Below are 16679 nucleotides of genomic sequence, written 5' to 3'. Positions count from 1 at the left end.
AATGTTCATAGTAACCAGTAATTGATGAATGTGAACTCCTGGAACATGTTAAAAAAAGCAATAAATAAAGGTATGCATTAATGTCATTAAATGCATTTAAGTTCAACTAGTGTGAGTATTTGAATTTGGCTCAGTATCAGCCTGCCATAGTTCCCTGTACAGAGTTTTCACTAGGAGAAGGAAGGGCAGCACTAAGAACCATTCAGGTGTGCTGCAGCGCTATAAAGCTGGATTATTGAGGCAAGCCAGGTGGGGTCCAGCTGGTTTTACTTTTTGATTAATAAAGTTTTTTTTTTCTTTTTTTTTTTTTTTTTAAACAAATTTTATTGGAATTTTGTTCAAAACAAAAACACACATACAGTACAAGTAATGAATCCACATTGTGAAGAAGCATGAACTGCTACAAACAGTACGTATACAATAAACCACAAAGTCAGAAGATGGGATCCATCAGAATGGAGAAGGGCAAGACAGGATGGGGGGGGGGGAGAAAACCAAGATGGGGGGGGGGATACCGTGGTGGGGGATATAAACGTGGTAATTAAACCGGAGACAGTCACTTGGGGACACAGCTATCGGTGGAACTTACAGGACATCAGGTAGGGTTGGGGATGGCCTAAGGGAAAGCAGTAGGAAAGGGGGTCCATTTGGGGAGGATATAATTAAAGGGAATTGAGAGGAGCTTGGAGTCCAAGAGTTCTTTGGTGTACAGCTTTACAAGTTCTTCCATTACATCCTGAACATTGGGGGGTGGGGGACTGTCCACTTTCGGAGTATAGCTCTCCGAGCTATCATGAGACACGTTGATATCCAGGCCTTGTGGCAATTAAGGGATATGGTCTGAGAACTATTGGCTGCCAGGAACGGGCCATGTAGGTTGCCAAAGACCAGGAGGAGTGGGTTGTTTGTCGGAGATAGGCCTGTTGTGGTAAGGATTAACTGTTGCACCGCTGACCAGAATGCTGAAATGTGGGGGCAAGACCAAAGTCTATTGGCTAGGGTGGGCCTATGGAGGTGGCACCAAGAACATGGCTGCGCAGCTGATGTAACTGATGAGAAAGAAAAGGGGGAGTAGGCCCTGTGCATGATCTTCAGCTGTTGTTCCCTCCAAAATTAATTCACGTTGAATTTACACGTCATGTTATAGCCTTGTAGGATGGAGTCCCCGATGTTAGGGAAGTCAAAGTCTTTGTTCCATGGAGAAGAGGGTGTAGAGATAGGCTGTTGTGAGTGAAGATCCAGGAGCGGTTTGTAGATATCTGAGAGTTTGAGCTTCTCTTTTAGCAGTAGTATATCCAAGAGAGAGGCCCCGGTACGTTTGAGCTGTCGCGGGCATAGATCCTTGGCAAACTAGATTGCTTGTTGTATATAGATGAAATGCTGACTTGGGATGTTGTAGGCGGTGTAGATTTCAGAGTGGGGTCGTGGAAGCCCTAAAAGTGGGTCAAAAAGTTGAGCAAAGTGTGTAAGGCCGTCTGAGGGCCATTGGGAGAAAGCTCGGTATTGCCTGGTTTGGGGGAAAAGGGGATGCCCCGTAATGGTAAGATGCTTTGAAAAATTGGGCGAAAGCCTAATTTTCTTGCTGAGTTATGGTATCTCGCAAGAGAATGTTATTCCTGATGTTGGCTGGTAAAGCATACAGTGGACAATGAATAAGTGCTCCCAGGCTGAAGGGCGCAATTATTTGGGATTCAAGGGCCACGTTGGAAAACCTAGGTACCTCGGATATCCAATCAATCCCCACCCTCATAAGACATGATAAATTATATAACCTTATATCTGGAATGTTGCCCCCTCCTTCCCTCCTGGGCTTCTGGAGTTTCCGCAATGAAATGCGGGGGCGTTTGTTGTCCCAAATAAACTCGGAAAGTGCTTTGTAAAGAATCTGGATGTCTTTATGCTTTAGAAGAAGGGGAATGGTTTGCATGGGGTAGAGTAATTTCGGATAACTAACCATTTTAAACAGGTGACATCTGCCCAGGAGGGAGAGGGGCAATTCCGACCAAGACTCTAATTGTTTCCTAATTGCCTCCACCACTGGAGGGAGATTTAATGTGTAAATAGAAGATGGAAGTCTCCCTATTTTTATACCTAGGTACTTAATGTGGGACTTGGCTATGGAGAATACAGAGCGCTCCGACCACGGTTGGGTGGCAGAATGGGAAAGAGGGAGAATCTTACTTTTAGCAAAATTAATTTTGAGTCCTGAGCAGACTCGGAAGTTAGTGAAGATGTCGTGGATAAGGGGAAACATCGGATGTAGGATCCGAGGTGAAAATTAATATGTCGTCTGCGAATAACGCCGTGCGGACTTCCTGGTCTCCTATATGTATTCCATGGAGCGAAGGGTGCGCGGATAGATAGCGGGATAGGGGTTCGATTGCAATATTAAAGAGCAGCGGGGAAAGTGGGCAACCTTCCCTGGTGCCTTTATAAAGTGGGAATGACTCTGAGACATGGCCACAAGCAACTACGTTTGCCCGGGGGTAGGAGTACATGGCTGATATTAAGTAAATAAACAGTACTGCGCGGATATATAATCATAAATTGCACTACATATATCAGATCCGTGTATAATATACAATATAAAAGTGCCAAATAGTGCCAATAAATATATATAAATAAAAGTAAGTATATAAAAGTGAGAAAGATATAAAAAAGTCCAGTGTGAAATATAATAAATAAACGTGCTGAAAATTAATAAATGGATATAGTCCAAACGATCATAAAAGTGATCTTGTGCTCCCAAAGATGTGTGACCAGAGTGTCACAGTAGACAGCCACAACTGTGCACCCCCTTGTGAATGGGCGCTCACCTCAGCTCTTTAAAGAAAACGCATGAGTAAAAGGATCCTATGAGACAACCATCCGCATCTTTAAGACTCTTATTATCCACAGCTAAGATCCGGCCTGCAGTATCACTCAGTGTAACTTTAAGACTCCTCTTATCCACAGCTGAGAACTGGCTTGCAGTATCACTCAATGTGACATATTATGGAAACAGAGAGACTTGCAATAGTGCATGAAATCCTTCAAACAAGTATTTATTGAAAAAAATATAATGGTCTCACTCACATTAGCAGGTGCATAGCATGCACATATACAATCGCCTTTAGAGATGATGGAAATCGTGGTGGTATAGCGGGGGAGACCGATCAGTGCCGCTTCAGATACACAGCGTGCGCTGGATGCTATAAGTCTCACCAAGCTTCGGTGCAGTGCTCCATCCGTCCTTGCCCCTCCCCTACGCTTGACGACACAGGGACCACGTGTCTTCCTCAGGGGGATATATCATATCATATATCCCCCTGATATGTCTGCAGCAGATAGCCTATTAATCTAGGACCTCAAGGTTGCTCGCAGGATTCATTCTTTTAACATGGCTGATATTAAATGCAGAAAAGAGCCACCGAACCCGAGCCTCTCCAGGACTAACCGGAGCCATGAAAAGCTGACGTTGTCAAAGGCCTTTTCTGCATCTAATGTAATTATGGCCATGTTGTTGAGGGGGTCTATGTGGGCCCTGTTCAGGACTGCCAATACCTTCCTGATATTGGAAGTGGCCGAACGGCCTTTAGTAAAGCCTGACTGAGTTGGAAGTATCAGTGAAGGCATAATATCTGCTAACCTGTTGGCAATCAATTTAGAAAGAATTTTGGTGTCTAAATTCAAAAGGGAGATTGAGCAGTAAGAACTGGGTTAAGTTTTTTTTTTCTAAGAAATTTGTGCTATTTATATATATAAATGTGGATTACAATTCTAGATGTGAATCTTCTTTGGGGGTATCATTATCATTTACAGTTGTTTAAAGGCAAAATATAGCAGTCAGAGAAGGTTTTTGTAACCTACCTGAAAACAGTTGTGTGAGATAGTCCAAGACTGCTGCATAAAAATTATATGGTTGTCCATTCTGGCCAAATACAATTTGGTTTGGGCGACTGTTAATGTGCATATAATTATTTTAAATTAGTGTAAGCCTTTGCTTTCTACTCTTTTATAGAAGGACAGCTACACTGGGAACGAAAATCTACTCCTTCCTCTGATGCTCCATACTGGCACAGAGCCGCATCTGCAGAGGTGGAGATGAACGCCTATGTCTTACTGGCTATGCTGTCTCAACCTGACCCTGATCTGGGCAAAGCTGTACAGGTTGTCAAATGGATGAGCAAACAACAGAACCCCTATGGAGGCTTCTCATCTACACAGGTAACAGATAGAAAGTGTGTTCATGTTGTGGCACACCAATGGCCATCTGAGGATAGAGCTACATCATGTGGAAGAGACAAGTGGCTCCAAAATCCTCTGACAGTCTCAGGGCTAATCAAAAGCTCCTGCCTAATACACATAATTGTTTCGGCTTGTAGCCAGAGTAGGGCGATCGTCACATACTCAATGTTTCCCTACTCATTGGGTGCCAAGCAAGAGTAACATGAGAGGTCTACCCCCAGGTGTGTTCTTCTGGGTTCTTCTGGGCTATGGCCGGCACCTGTGATAGGTTCACTTTGCTCCACACATAAGGTACTTTTGCTCTTGTGCCATTTTTATCAATGCTCTGGGACAAGGCTCAGGCTGGCATGTCGGAATACTCTACCTTAAGGTGGGCCTCTACTTTTAGAGATAAACGTACACGTGTACACTTGCATCATAGCTGCTCTCCAGTTAATTTTGGGTCCCTGTGACAATGTACACCTTCTCCATAACTTGCATTTAGGAGGGACACGTTGAGCCTTGTCCACATCCACCTGTCCAGTGTTTCCACTACCATTCTCCAGTAGCGGAGTAAGCCCTGCTGTGCACCTTGCATGGGCTCCACACGTGCACCTAACTCTTCAACTTCCACACCTCTTTTACAGGATGGGAACCTCTGTGGTGCAAATCCATTCCAGTCGCTCTAAGAGACAGATTGCTGGTGGAAGGAGTGCTGACAACATCTGCCATTGCACCTGCAACAGGCACAAGCTACCAACAGGCTGCTTGTTAGACATCTGTTACCCTACGTACCCACTGGTGTCTTCACACTACATTACTTCAATACTGATGTCTTCATAGCTCAAGTACCTTAGTGACCAGATAAATGAGATGGTGCCAGTTATTTGCATTAAACCCCTTTAGTAACTTCAGACCAGGCTGGCACAAGGAAACGTTTCAAAACGTTACTTGAAAAAGTGCAAAAGGCATTACAAAGTCCAACATTGAGAGACATTGAGAGAATTCTTTCTTACGTCCCAAACCCTAACTCATGCTTGTGTACTGCCCCGGCATACCTGCAAAGTTAGTGTCCACATAATTACAGAGTCCAAAAAGGCATTCCCCAGCAGCTGGTGTCTTCGAGGTGAACCACAAGTTCTGATGACTTTACATCCCAGTAGCAACAAGCAACATCCTTCTTCTCCTCACAAGTGTTGTTCTCTGTCTCACTACCTTACAGGCACTGGATCTCTCTCTTCTGCAAGGGGAACTTTCTTTCTGGGGCTCTTGGGCCCCAGGCTCCCTGGACCTCATCCTCAATCTCTACCTCTCTGCTTTGGACCACTGTCCCTATTTTTTTAACACAAGATTAGTGGGTTGGGCCCAGTGAAATACCCACCAAAAAGACCAATGAACCTGGGAAAATATTAAATCCTACCCTCCCATCTGGGACAGCACCTAACTGACTATTTTCAACCAGCTTACAGGCTAAATTACTTAATTTAGTTTGCACAAAAAAGAGGATACCCCTTTAACAAATAAAAACTGATGGAAACATAAAAAAGTTTAAGGAACACTTTTTAATCAGAGCATAGCATCAAGTCAAGTAAACTTCTAGGATATTGATCTGGTCAGTTAAGTAGCAGAGGGGGTTGTTAATCAGTTTCAGCTGCATTGGTGTTAACAAAATTAACAACAGGTGCACTAAATGGGCAACCATGAGACAACCTCCAAACAGGAATGGTTTTACAGGTGGAGGCCACTGACATTTTTTCCCTACTCATCTGACTGTTTTTCCCTAGTTTTGCATTTGGCTAGGGTCAGTGTCCCTACTGGCAGCATGAGGCGAAACTTGGACCCTATAGAGGTTGCAAGACAAAGCCAGAAATATTCCCAGCTCAACTCGCCAACCAGTCTGCTTACCAACCAAATTAACCTGTCTAACAGTATGCGTTAAAAACAGGGGTTTAGTTAACACACTTTTTCAAACGCAAGCATAGGCTGCAGGGCCACTTCACGGCACCCTGTATTACCTGCAGTCCTAACTCCTGTAAATCTGAGAGTCTTCACAGTGGAAGCACATGCATTCTAATGGATAGATAGGGAGCAGGTGGGCCTGGAGGTAGCCCAACCCTCCTTAAAGGCACAGGGGCACAATGGACACCTAGCACATAGTTGTGCAGGTTCACTCAGAGTACATGTGACAAATGTAAAAGGGTCTGGAGAAGCCACCGAGAACCTTATGCTGCCTGTAACATCATTCAGCATGACTGGTTTGGTGGTGGGTCAGTGACGGTCTGGGGAGGCATATCCTTGGAGGGACGCACAGGCCTCTACAGGCTAGACAAAGGCACCCTAACTGCCATTAGGTATCATGAAATCTTTGGACCAATTGTCAGACCCTACGCTGGTGCAGTGGATCCTGGGTTCCTCTTGGTGCACAACAATGCCCGACCTCATGTGGCAAGAGTATGCTGCCAGTTCCTGGAGGATGAAATAATTGATACCATTGAATGGCCCCCACACTCGCCTGACTTAAATCTAATAGAACACCTCTAAGAAATTAAGTTTAGATCAATCTGACACCGCCAGGTTGCACCTCAGTCTGTTCAGGAACTCAGTGATGCCCTGGTCCAGATCTGGGAGGAAAAACCCCAGGACACCATCCGTCGTCTCATTAGGAGCATGCCCTGATGTTGTCAAGCATGCATACAAGTACGTGTGGGACATACAAACTACCGAGTACCATTTTGAGTTGCTGCAATGAAATTTCAGGAAAAAATCTTCATCAAAAGATGTGGCATTCTTTTGTTTCTAACACATTACCTAGTCCATATATAGATATATAAATATCTAGCTTGATATTTTTCCCTATTGAGATTTGATGTGTTTTCAAAGTGTTCCTTTCGTGTTTTTTGAGCAGTGTATATTGACATCCATAGTACACATTTACCCTTCTTTATTAGTGCTGTGATGTACAAAAACTTTTGCTGCATGTAACATTTTTTAACATGAAAATGATGTGTATTCTTGCTTAACCGCCTTAGCGGTAATCCCGAGCGTGACTCGGGGTTGATTTTTCATTGCAGGAGCGGTAACCCCGAGTCACGCTCGGGGTGGATTGCAGAGAGCGCAGCGGTGTTCTCTTACCTTCTCCTGGCGATCCAGCGATGATCTCTCATTGCTGTGACCGCCAGCCGAGAGTCCCGCCGCTCCTCCGTCCTCCGTCGGTACGATCACTTCCTAGTTCCGTTCCCTGCAGCAGCAATGCTGCATGGGAGCGGAACTAGGGAGGGAAATTCAAAAAAAAAAAAAAAAACGTTACACAAAACACACTTTATATTATATTATATATATATATATATGCATATATATATATGCATATATATATATATATATATATATATATATGCATATGCATATATATATATATATATATATATATATATATATATATATATATATATATATGCATATATATATATATATATATATATATATGCATGCATATATATATATATATATATATATATATATATATATATATATATATATATATATATAATATGCACACACACACACATATATATATATATATATATATATATATATATATATATATAAAATTATATTATTGATTCAATTATAATTCATGCGTTATATATTATATATATATATATATATATATATATATATATATGTGTGTGTATATATACAGTGGGTACGGAAAGTATTCAGACCCCCTTAAATTTTTCACTCTTTGTTATATTGCAGCCATTTGCTAAAATCATTTAAGTTCATTCTTCTTCCTCATGAATGCACACATAGCACCCCATACTGACAGAAAAACACAGAATTGTTGACATTGTTGCAGATTTATTAAAAAAGAAAAACTGAAATATCACATGGTCCTAAGTATTCAGACCCTTTGCTCAGTATTTAGTAGAAGCCCCCTTTTGATCTAATACAGCCAGGAGTCCTTTTGGGAAAGATGCAACAAGTCTTTCACACCTGGATTTGGGGATCCTCTGCCATTCCTCCTTGCAGATCCTCTCCAGTTCTGTCAGGTTGGATGGTAAACGTTGGTGGACAGCCATTTTTAGGTCTCTCCAGAGATGCTCAATTGGGTTTAAGTCAGGGCTCTGGCTGGGCCATTCAAGAACAGTCACGGAGTTGTTGTGAAGCCACTCCTTCGTTATTTTAGCTGTGTGCTTAGGGTCATTGTCTTGTTGGAAGGTAAACCTTCGGCCCAGTCTGAGGTCCAGAGCACTCTGGAGAAGGTTTTTGTCCAGGATATCCCTGTACTTGGCCGCATTCATCTTTCCCTCGATTGCAACCAGTCGTCCTGTCCCTGCAGCTGAAAAACACCCCCACAGCATGATGCTGCCACCACCATGCTTCACTGTTGGGACTGTATTGGACAGGTGATGAGCAGTGCCTGGTTTTCTCCACACATACCGCTTAGAATTAAGGCCAAAAAGTTCTATTTTGGTCTCATCAGACCAGAGAATCTTATTTCTCACCATCTTGGAGTCCTCCAGGTGTTTTTTTTAGCAAACTCCATGCGGGCTTTCATGTGTCTTACACTGAGGAGAGCTTCCGTCGGGCCACTCTGCCATAAAGCCCCGACTGGTGGAGGGCTGCAGTGATGGTTGACTTTCTATAACTTTCTCCCATCTCCTGACTGCATCTCAGGAGCTCAGCCACAGTGATCTTTGGGTTCTTCTTTACCTCTCTCACCAAGGCTCTTCTCCCCCGATAGCTCAGTTTGGGCGAACGGCCAGCTCTAGGAAGGGTTCTGGTCGTCCCAAACGTCTTCCATTTGAGGATTATGGAGGCCACTGTGCTCTTAGGAACCTTAAGTGCAGCAGAAATCGTTTTGTAACCATGGCCAGATCTGTGCCTTGCCACAATTCTGTCTCTGAGCTCTTCAGGCAGTTCCTTTGACCTCATGATTCTCATTTGCTCTGACATGCATTGTGATCTGGAAGGTCTTATATAGACAGGTGTGTGGCTTTCCTAATCAAGTCCAATCAGTATAATCAAACACAGCTGGACTCAAATGAAGGTGTAGAACCATCTCAAGGATGATCAGAAGAAATGGAAAGCACCTGAGTTAAATATATGAGTGTCACAGCAAAGGGTCTGAATACTTAGGACCATGTGATATTTCAGTTTATCTTTTATAATAAATCTGCAACAATGTCAACAATTCTGTGTTTTTCTGTCAGTATGGGGTGCTATGTGTACATTCATGAGGAAGAAGAATGAACTTAAATGATTTTAGCAAATGGCTGCAATATAACAAAGAGTGAAAAATTTAAGGGGGTCTGAATACTTTCCGTACCCACTGTATATATATATATATATATATATATATACACACACACACACACACACACATATCTATATATAATATATAATGCATGAATTATAATCTAATCAATAATATAATTTTATTATATATATTATATATTAAATAATAAAATAATATTATTGATTCGATTATAATTCATGCGTTTGTGTTTCAAATTTATCACATCTGGGATGTCTACTAGAGTCTTGTTTTGGTCAGGTTTAAGTCAGTAATTACTAAGAATTGTAGGCCTATAATACATAACGCCAAATTTCCATGAAAAGAATTGTACCGCTTTTGGTATGTAATTCCAGACATAATCATACCGCCAGGGAGGTTAAAGTGGTTGTAAAGTCCTAATGTTTTTACCTTGATGCATTCTCTGTGATAAGGTAAAAAAAAACTTCCATGGTCAGCTCCCCCCCAGCCCCTCTAAATACTTAACTGAGCGCAAGATTGATCTAGCACTGTGCCCAAGAGCAGCAGTGCTCTCTTTTCTCTCTCTCTCTCTCCACATACAGTTGTGTTCAAAATTATTCAACCCCCCAATGCTGTAAAGGGTTTAGGGAATTTAGTGTACATTTGTAATTGTATTCAGAATGAAATCCTACAAGGACTTTTTAAAGAACCATATGCAACTAAAATGACATCAATTGGTTTTGTAATACAGTAGTAAATGTTTCTTTTGTGAATTCTTCATTGACACAATTATTCAACCCCTAAAAGACTACCACTCTGAAGAACAGAGGTTCATTGAAGTGTTTTCAATCAGGTATTGAAAACACCTGTGGATGTCAGGGAGCAGCAATAAAGCCTAATAAGCACAAATTAGGCAGCTTTAAAATGACTGTGATACTCAGCTCCTTCTAGACATTTACTGGTGTGGTTACAAACATGGTGAAGTCAAGAGAATGGTCCAGGAAGACAAGAGAAGAGGTGATTACTCTTCACAGGAAGGGCAATGGCTATAAGAAGATTGCAAAGATGTTAAACATACCAAGAGACACCATAGGAAGCATCATTCGCAAATTCAAGGCAAAGGGCACTGTTGAAACGATACCTGATCGTGGCAGAAAGAAGATGCTGACTTCGACTGCTGTGCGCTACCTGAAGAGTAGAGTGGAGAAAAGTCCCCATGTGACTGCTGAGGAACTGAGAAAAGATTTGTCAGATGTGGGTACTGAAGTTTCTGCTCAGACAATATGGCGCACACTGCGTAATGAAGGCCTCCATGCCAGAACTCCCAGGCGCACCCCCTTGCTGTCTCCAAAGAATAAGAAGAGTCGACTGCAGTATGCCAAAAGTCATGTGGACAAACCACAGACGTTTTGGGATACTGTTCTGTGGACTGATGAAACAAAATTAGAACTGTTTGGGCCCATGGATCAACACTATGTTTGGAGGAGGAAGAACAAGGCCTATGAAGAAAAGAACACCTTGCCTACTGTGAAGCATGGCGGGGGGTCAATCATGCTTTGGGGCTGTTTTGCTTCTGCAGATACAGGGAAGCTTCAGCATGTGCAAGGTACCATGAATTCAGTACCAGGAGATATTGGATGACAATGTGATGCAGTCCATCACAAACCTGAGGCTTGGGAGAAGTTGGACCTTTCAACAGGACAATGATCCCAAGCATACCTCCAAGTCCACTAGAGCATGGTTGCAGATTAAAGGCTGGAATATTTTGGAGTGGCCATCACAGTCACCAGACTTAAATCCGATTGAGAACCTCTGGTGGGACTTAAAGAAAGCAGTTGCATTGCACAAGCCTAAAAATGTGACTGAACTGGAGGCTTTTGCCCATGACGAATGGGCGAAGATACCCGTAGATCGCTGCAAGACACTTGTGTCAAGCTATGCTTCACGTTTAAAAGCTGTTATAACTGTAAAAGGATGTAGTACTAAGTACTAAGATTGAATGTCACTTGGGGGTTGAATAAAACTGATAATGATGTGAGCACAGAAAAGACATTTGTGGTTATTTCATTATAAATGTTATGTTATATTTGTCTGACCTACACGTGCCTCTTTGATTTAATTGTAAGCAGGATGACTGAATGATCAAAATCAATGTCAAAGTGGCCAAAACAATCAATTTCAGTGGGGGTTGAATAATTTTGAACACAACTGTAGGACATGAAGGCCATTGGCTCCTGCTTCTGTCAATCAAACCCTGTGAGGAGGGAGAGGAGTGTGGAGATAAGCTGGGCTGTGTGTGTCTATAAACACACACAGCCTAGCTCAGGATAGAGCTTGCATGAGTGCCCAAATAGCAAGCAGCTTGCCAAGATGGGCACTGGGAAGGGAGGAGGAGCCTAGAGTACTGGCAGGGGACCCCAGAAGAGGACGCTTGGGGCTGCTCTGTGCAAAACCATTGCACAGGGCAGGTAAGTATAACATTTTTATTTATTTTAAAAATGAACCTCTAGAATCACTAATGTTGCCTACTTTTGTTATTTTAAAGTGTTTTCATCGCTAAAGAAAAATGTAATTATTTTTCTGCAAGAAAAAGCCCTTTCCCATTTCATAACAATTATGAGATCCAGTTTTTAATATGCCTTACACTGATACTTGAAAATAAATCTTGTTTTGTAGCTGAGCCAAACATAGTTTTGCTTTTTAGCAAAGAAATTACAGAGAATTAATAAAGACAACAGGATATTGAGTAAAAAACAGAAATATACAGTAAAATAAGTTATATCCTTTGTAAATAACGTCTAGGCATTTTCTCTTATAGGACACAGTCGTGGCTCTTCAGGCTCTGGCCAAGTATGCAGAGGCCACATACAGTGACAAGGGAGATATAACAGTGACAGTAACTTCCAAGTCAGGATTTCTGGAGAAGTTCCATGTAGAGAACAATAACCGACTCCTCCTCCAGAGGAGGACACTACCAGCTATCCCCGGAGACTACGCAGTGACCGCTACAGGAAGTGGTTGTGTCTTTGTACAGGTATGTGGGAAATCCCTTATATTTCTTCTGTTCCATCCATTCTGCAATAATCTCATCTTGCTTTCCTTTCCCTGTAGACAGTTCTTAGATTCAACATTCCAGTGGTAAGAAATGAGGCCACCTTTTCAGTCAGTGTTGGGGTAACACCAAAAAAATGTGTGCAAGATCCAGTGAAAAACCTCGGACTTCTCATAAGTGCCCAGTAAGTCAAACTGTGTTTATATTCAGCATCATATAAGATTTCATTATTAACTTAATTAACTTAATTTTTACAAAAAGTATCTTCTGAGTGCAGGCTCTTTTAGTGCGGGTTCACATATATGCGGCCACTGTTCACTGGTTCAGGTGCGAATCAGGTCCAAATTTTTACCTGAATTTGCACCTGAACTGGACCCAAAGACACACAGGAACCTTTTAGAATGCGGACAGCGGCCTCCTTAGACCTGTGTGAACTGGCTCCATTGTAAGCTGGGCACACTCGCATGTCATACCAAGTGGATTCTGGGAAACCCACATCTAATTTGCACATATGTGAACACAGCCTAAGAGTTCACAATGCATACAATACAATGTTTTTGTCTCTTACAATTTAGTAAATTATTGTTTTATGAACAATTTTGGAATAATACAGTTTTTTCTTTATATTATTCAATTTACTGCTGTCTCAATCATTTATTACTTTAATAATTTATTTCTAATAACTCAGTAGTCTTGCAACAGTCCTGTATGGATGATTATAACTATAATTATCAGCATCATCACAATTATCATTGATAATTAGTGTTGAGATTTGAATTAAGGTTGAACTTGAATTTTCAGAGTTCAAATCTGATTAAATGTGTTTAATTAAAATGTTTAATTGTAAATTGCAATGAAGTCAATTAGACATATTTCTAATGGACCTGTTTGGGCCTTTGGATAGCAGCTAGACAAGCTGTTGTCACCAGAATGCATTGGAACCCCCGGACACACACACTTACACACAAAGTGTTCTTTTTGTTTTGTGTGGAGTGTGTTGTTCAGTGAGGTTTATCAGACAAAAATAAAAGTTTGAAAATAGCACATTAAAAATGTAAAAAGACAGTACAATGTAGTTTTTTTGGGTTTTATTTTTGGTGTATTTTTCAGGTTTTTTTCTTGTTTTTTAACAGTAAACTACACAATTTTTGCCGATTGTGCTATCTTCCAGAGTGACATACTAGTTTTCACCTTTTGGCCTTCACTGGGGTTCTGGGTTAATTTATCATAAGGAACACTACCTGGTAGCATAGTGTATGTTCTTGCTGTGTTTACCCCCCTGGCAGTCTGATTATGTCAGTATTTTTGAATGTCAAAGCGGTACATTGTTTTGCACAGAAATTTGTTATTTTATATTGTAGGCCTGTAATTCTTAGAAATAACTCACTGAAATCTGTCCAAACAAGAGTCTAGTAGACATTCCGGGTATGATAAAGTTTGAAACGGGAAATCATAAATCCTGTATAATATAATAATAATACATTTAATTCAATAATGTAATCAAACCAAAAACAATGAAATTCGTAAGGTTGCAATATTACTAGTCACTGTAATACTTGACACTGCATATTGGTTTAATAAACATCCCGAGTATGAAAAATTTTGAAACATGGGACTGCACAAAGTCCGACATCACATTCAGGATAATGGAACCTGGCTTGCTTTCTGACCATATAGCAGGCAACCAGGGGAGACAGCGCTACACGGGTTTGTGAACCTTGACGGTGATCAAATAGTACCAGAAGAGATCAACCAAGGTAAAAGTTTATTGTTCAATCAAAGTGATAGACACAAGTCAATATGAAATACGATACCAGGCTGTTCCAGTTCGGTGGGGACCAGTGAATGAATGCTGGGTCCGTTCAACAATCAGTGAGTCATGGCAATGGACTCTCCATACATTCCAGACTGGTTCTTCCTGGTCTCGAGTACCAGTACATTACTTCCACTGTAGGACCCTGAGACGGATCTATGTCCCGCGGGAGTGCTAGCAGGCCCGGCCTGGCTCCCGTCTGCTCACGGTTCCCCAGACAACATCCATCTTACAGTGGCTTTCTTCCATGATTGCCGAACGGACCCAGCAGTCAATCACTGGTCCCCACCGAACTGGAACAGCCTAGTATCGTATTTTATATTGACTTGTGTCTATCACTTTGATTGAACAATAAACTGTTACATTGGTTATCGCTCCTGGTACTATTTGATCACCATTAAGATTTCACAAACCTGTGTAGCGCTGTCTCTCCTGGTTGCCTGTGTGGGAAAGCCAGTGGAATGTTAGGAAGCAAGTGGAGAGTAGGGAAATCAGTGACTGTGGCTGCGCCCTAGGCCGCAATGCGCCATAGGAGGTTGCCTAGTTCAATAAGTGGTATCACTGGCCCTGAATAGGAGGCTAGAAACATGAGTAGAATAAGAGTAACCAAATCCTGGAGCTGCACTGATCTAAGATTACAAAAAAAGAGAACGATGACAGAACATACAACTATAAAGCTCTGTAGGATAATCAACAAAGAAAAAATAAAAGTGATGATCATTTCATAACTGTAATTTCTGGGGTGTTTTGGGGGTCTCACACTGAACAATAAAATCATGCTACAACTTTTTAAAAATATTTGCAGATACACAGGTGCTCGAGAGACATCCAACATGGCTATTATAGAGGTGAAGATGTTGTCTGGCTATATTCCTGTGAAGAGCTCACTAAGAGAAGTATGTCACTGCCAATTCTCTTTGTGCTTGGATTCTATGGGTTTTATTATAATTAGGAGCAAGAGACTTTATTAATACAATAAATACTGAAAAGATTGTCATATACCATAGACAATTTCAGTCTGATTTCAACATCTGGGTGTTGATAGTTTTATAGGCTATAGACAGTGAGAACAGATAGCTTTTCTGAAAGATGTCTTGCAGTAGTCTGAAATCCTTTTGCTAATTCCCTATAATTCAGCCTATTTCTAGTTCTCAGAGACCTTGGCACCAACTTAAAATAGTTAAGCAAAGCACAGAAAACTCAAGTATTTTAAAAACTTATTGCAACATTTTCCTATCATGAGTGATTTTTTTTGTTATTCAGTTGCTACATGCTTTTAAGCTTGTGCGAAAATATTACTTTCTCTGGAGAAGTCAGTTCCCTCTTCTAGCAATATATAATTATTTGCTATGCTGGCCTAACTACTCCCTTCCCCTTCTGCATGACCTTTTATGTGTCTTCTGGGGAAGGAGTGAAGGTGAACCCTATAGTGAAGTCTTTCTCAAGCTTTTTTTTCCTCAGAAGAACACTTGAAATCATTTTTAGGTCTTGAGGAAAACCTGCTAAAACTAATTAATCGAAAATCAGTGGCCAATGGGAAGAATGCCCCCCTTACAGTGGTAATCAGAATACCACACTGACAGGCAACCAAAATATCATTGAGGTCATGCAGCTGACTCTAACAATTGACACTTCAGGTTTGGGGGGTCTCTTATATATAGAGTTGGTTTACATTTGCAATGACAGTCCCACATTTTTAAAATTCACGACACTATGTCATTCTAAGGTCATGTGTGAAAACTAATGTGTGAAAAAAATGTGTGGTTTGCTTAAGCTGCCATAATTGATGCTTTAAATGATACAATTGTTATACATTTTATATTATTTTATTTATATTTCTTTTATAATATATATATATATATATATATATAACTTCTATTTCCCAAAGACAACCTCTGGATATGACGCTGAGCATGTGCACTCAACATTTTTGGTCGACCATGGCCTTTTGAGTGGGACCTGTCCTGTTAAACCGCTGTATGGCCTTGGTCACCATACTGTAGCTCAGTTGCAGGGTGTTTGGAATATTCTTATAGCCTAGGCCATCTTCATGTAGAGCAATAATTATTTTTTCAGATCCCCAGAGAGTTCTTCCAGTGACCAGTTTGAGAGAGTGAGAGCGATAACACCAAATTTAATGCACCTGCTCCCCATTCACACCTAAAGTGTACCGATCGGCCGTCTTTTGTCCAGGGCTGTCGTGTCTGTTGAAAACTGCAAAAGACTGCACACAAATTTTGTCGGCCAACAACAGCCGACTGCAGAAGTGATGTCATGTGACAAACTTTCCTTGTCTTTTTTCTTTTCTGAGCATGCCCAGTCTTGCTAATCTGCTGTCTGTCGGCCGAAAT

The 16679-nt window shown here is 41.3% G+C and overlaps 1 protein-coding gene across 1 annotated transcript in view; it reads left to right on the top strand.

The window, feature by feature from the left end:
* Positions 1–16679, top strand: part of LOC309564225 (alpha-2-macroglobulin-like) — a gene marked incomplete at its 3' end in the record, with an annotated part of 271806 nt that overhangs the window by 225544 nt on the left and 29583 nt on the right. The window contains 4 exon segments of the mRNA XM_082268852.1: positions 4001–4206; positions 12282–12497; positions 12575–12699; positions 15134–15224. Of these exon segments, the coding sequence (XP_082124978.1) occupies positions 4001–4206; positions 12282–12497; positions 12575–12699; positions 15134–15224 (638 nt within the window).

The sequence above is a fragment of the Pelophylax lessonae genome (assembly GCF_965119305.1).
Source record: "Pelophylax lessonae genome assembly, chromosome: 9".
Lineage (NCBI taxonomy): Eukaryota > Metazoa > Chordata > Amphibia > Anura > Ranidae > Pelophylax > Pelophylax lessonae.
The sequence above is the reverse complement of the archived record's forward strand: the minus strand, read 5'-3'. Positions and strand labels throughout refer to the sequence as shown.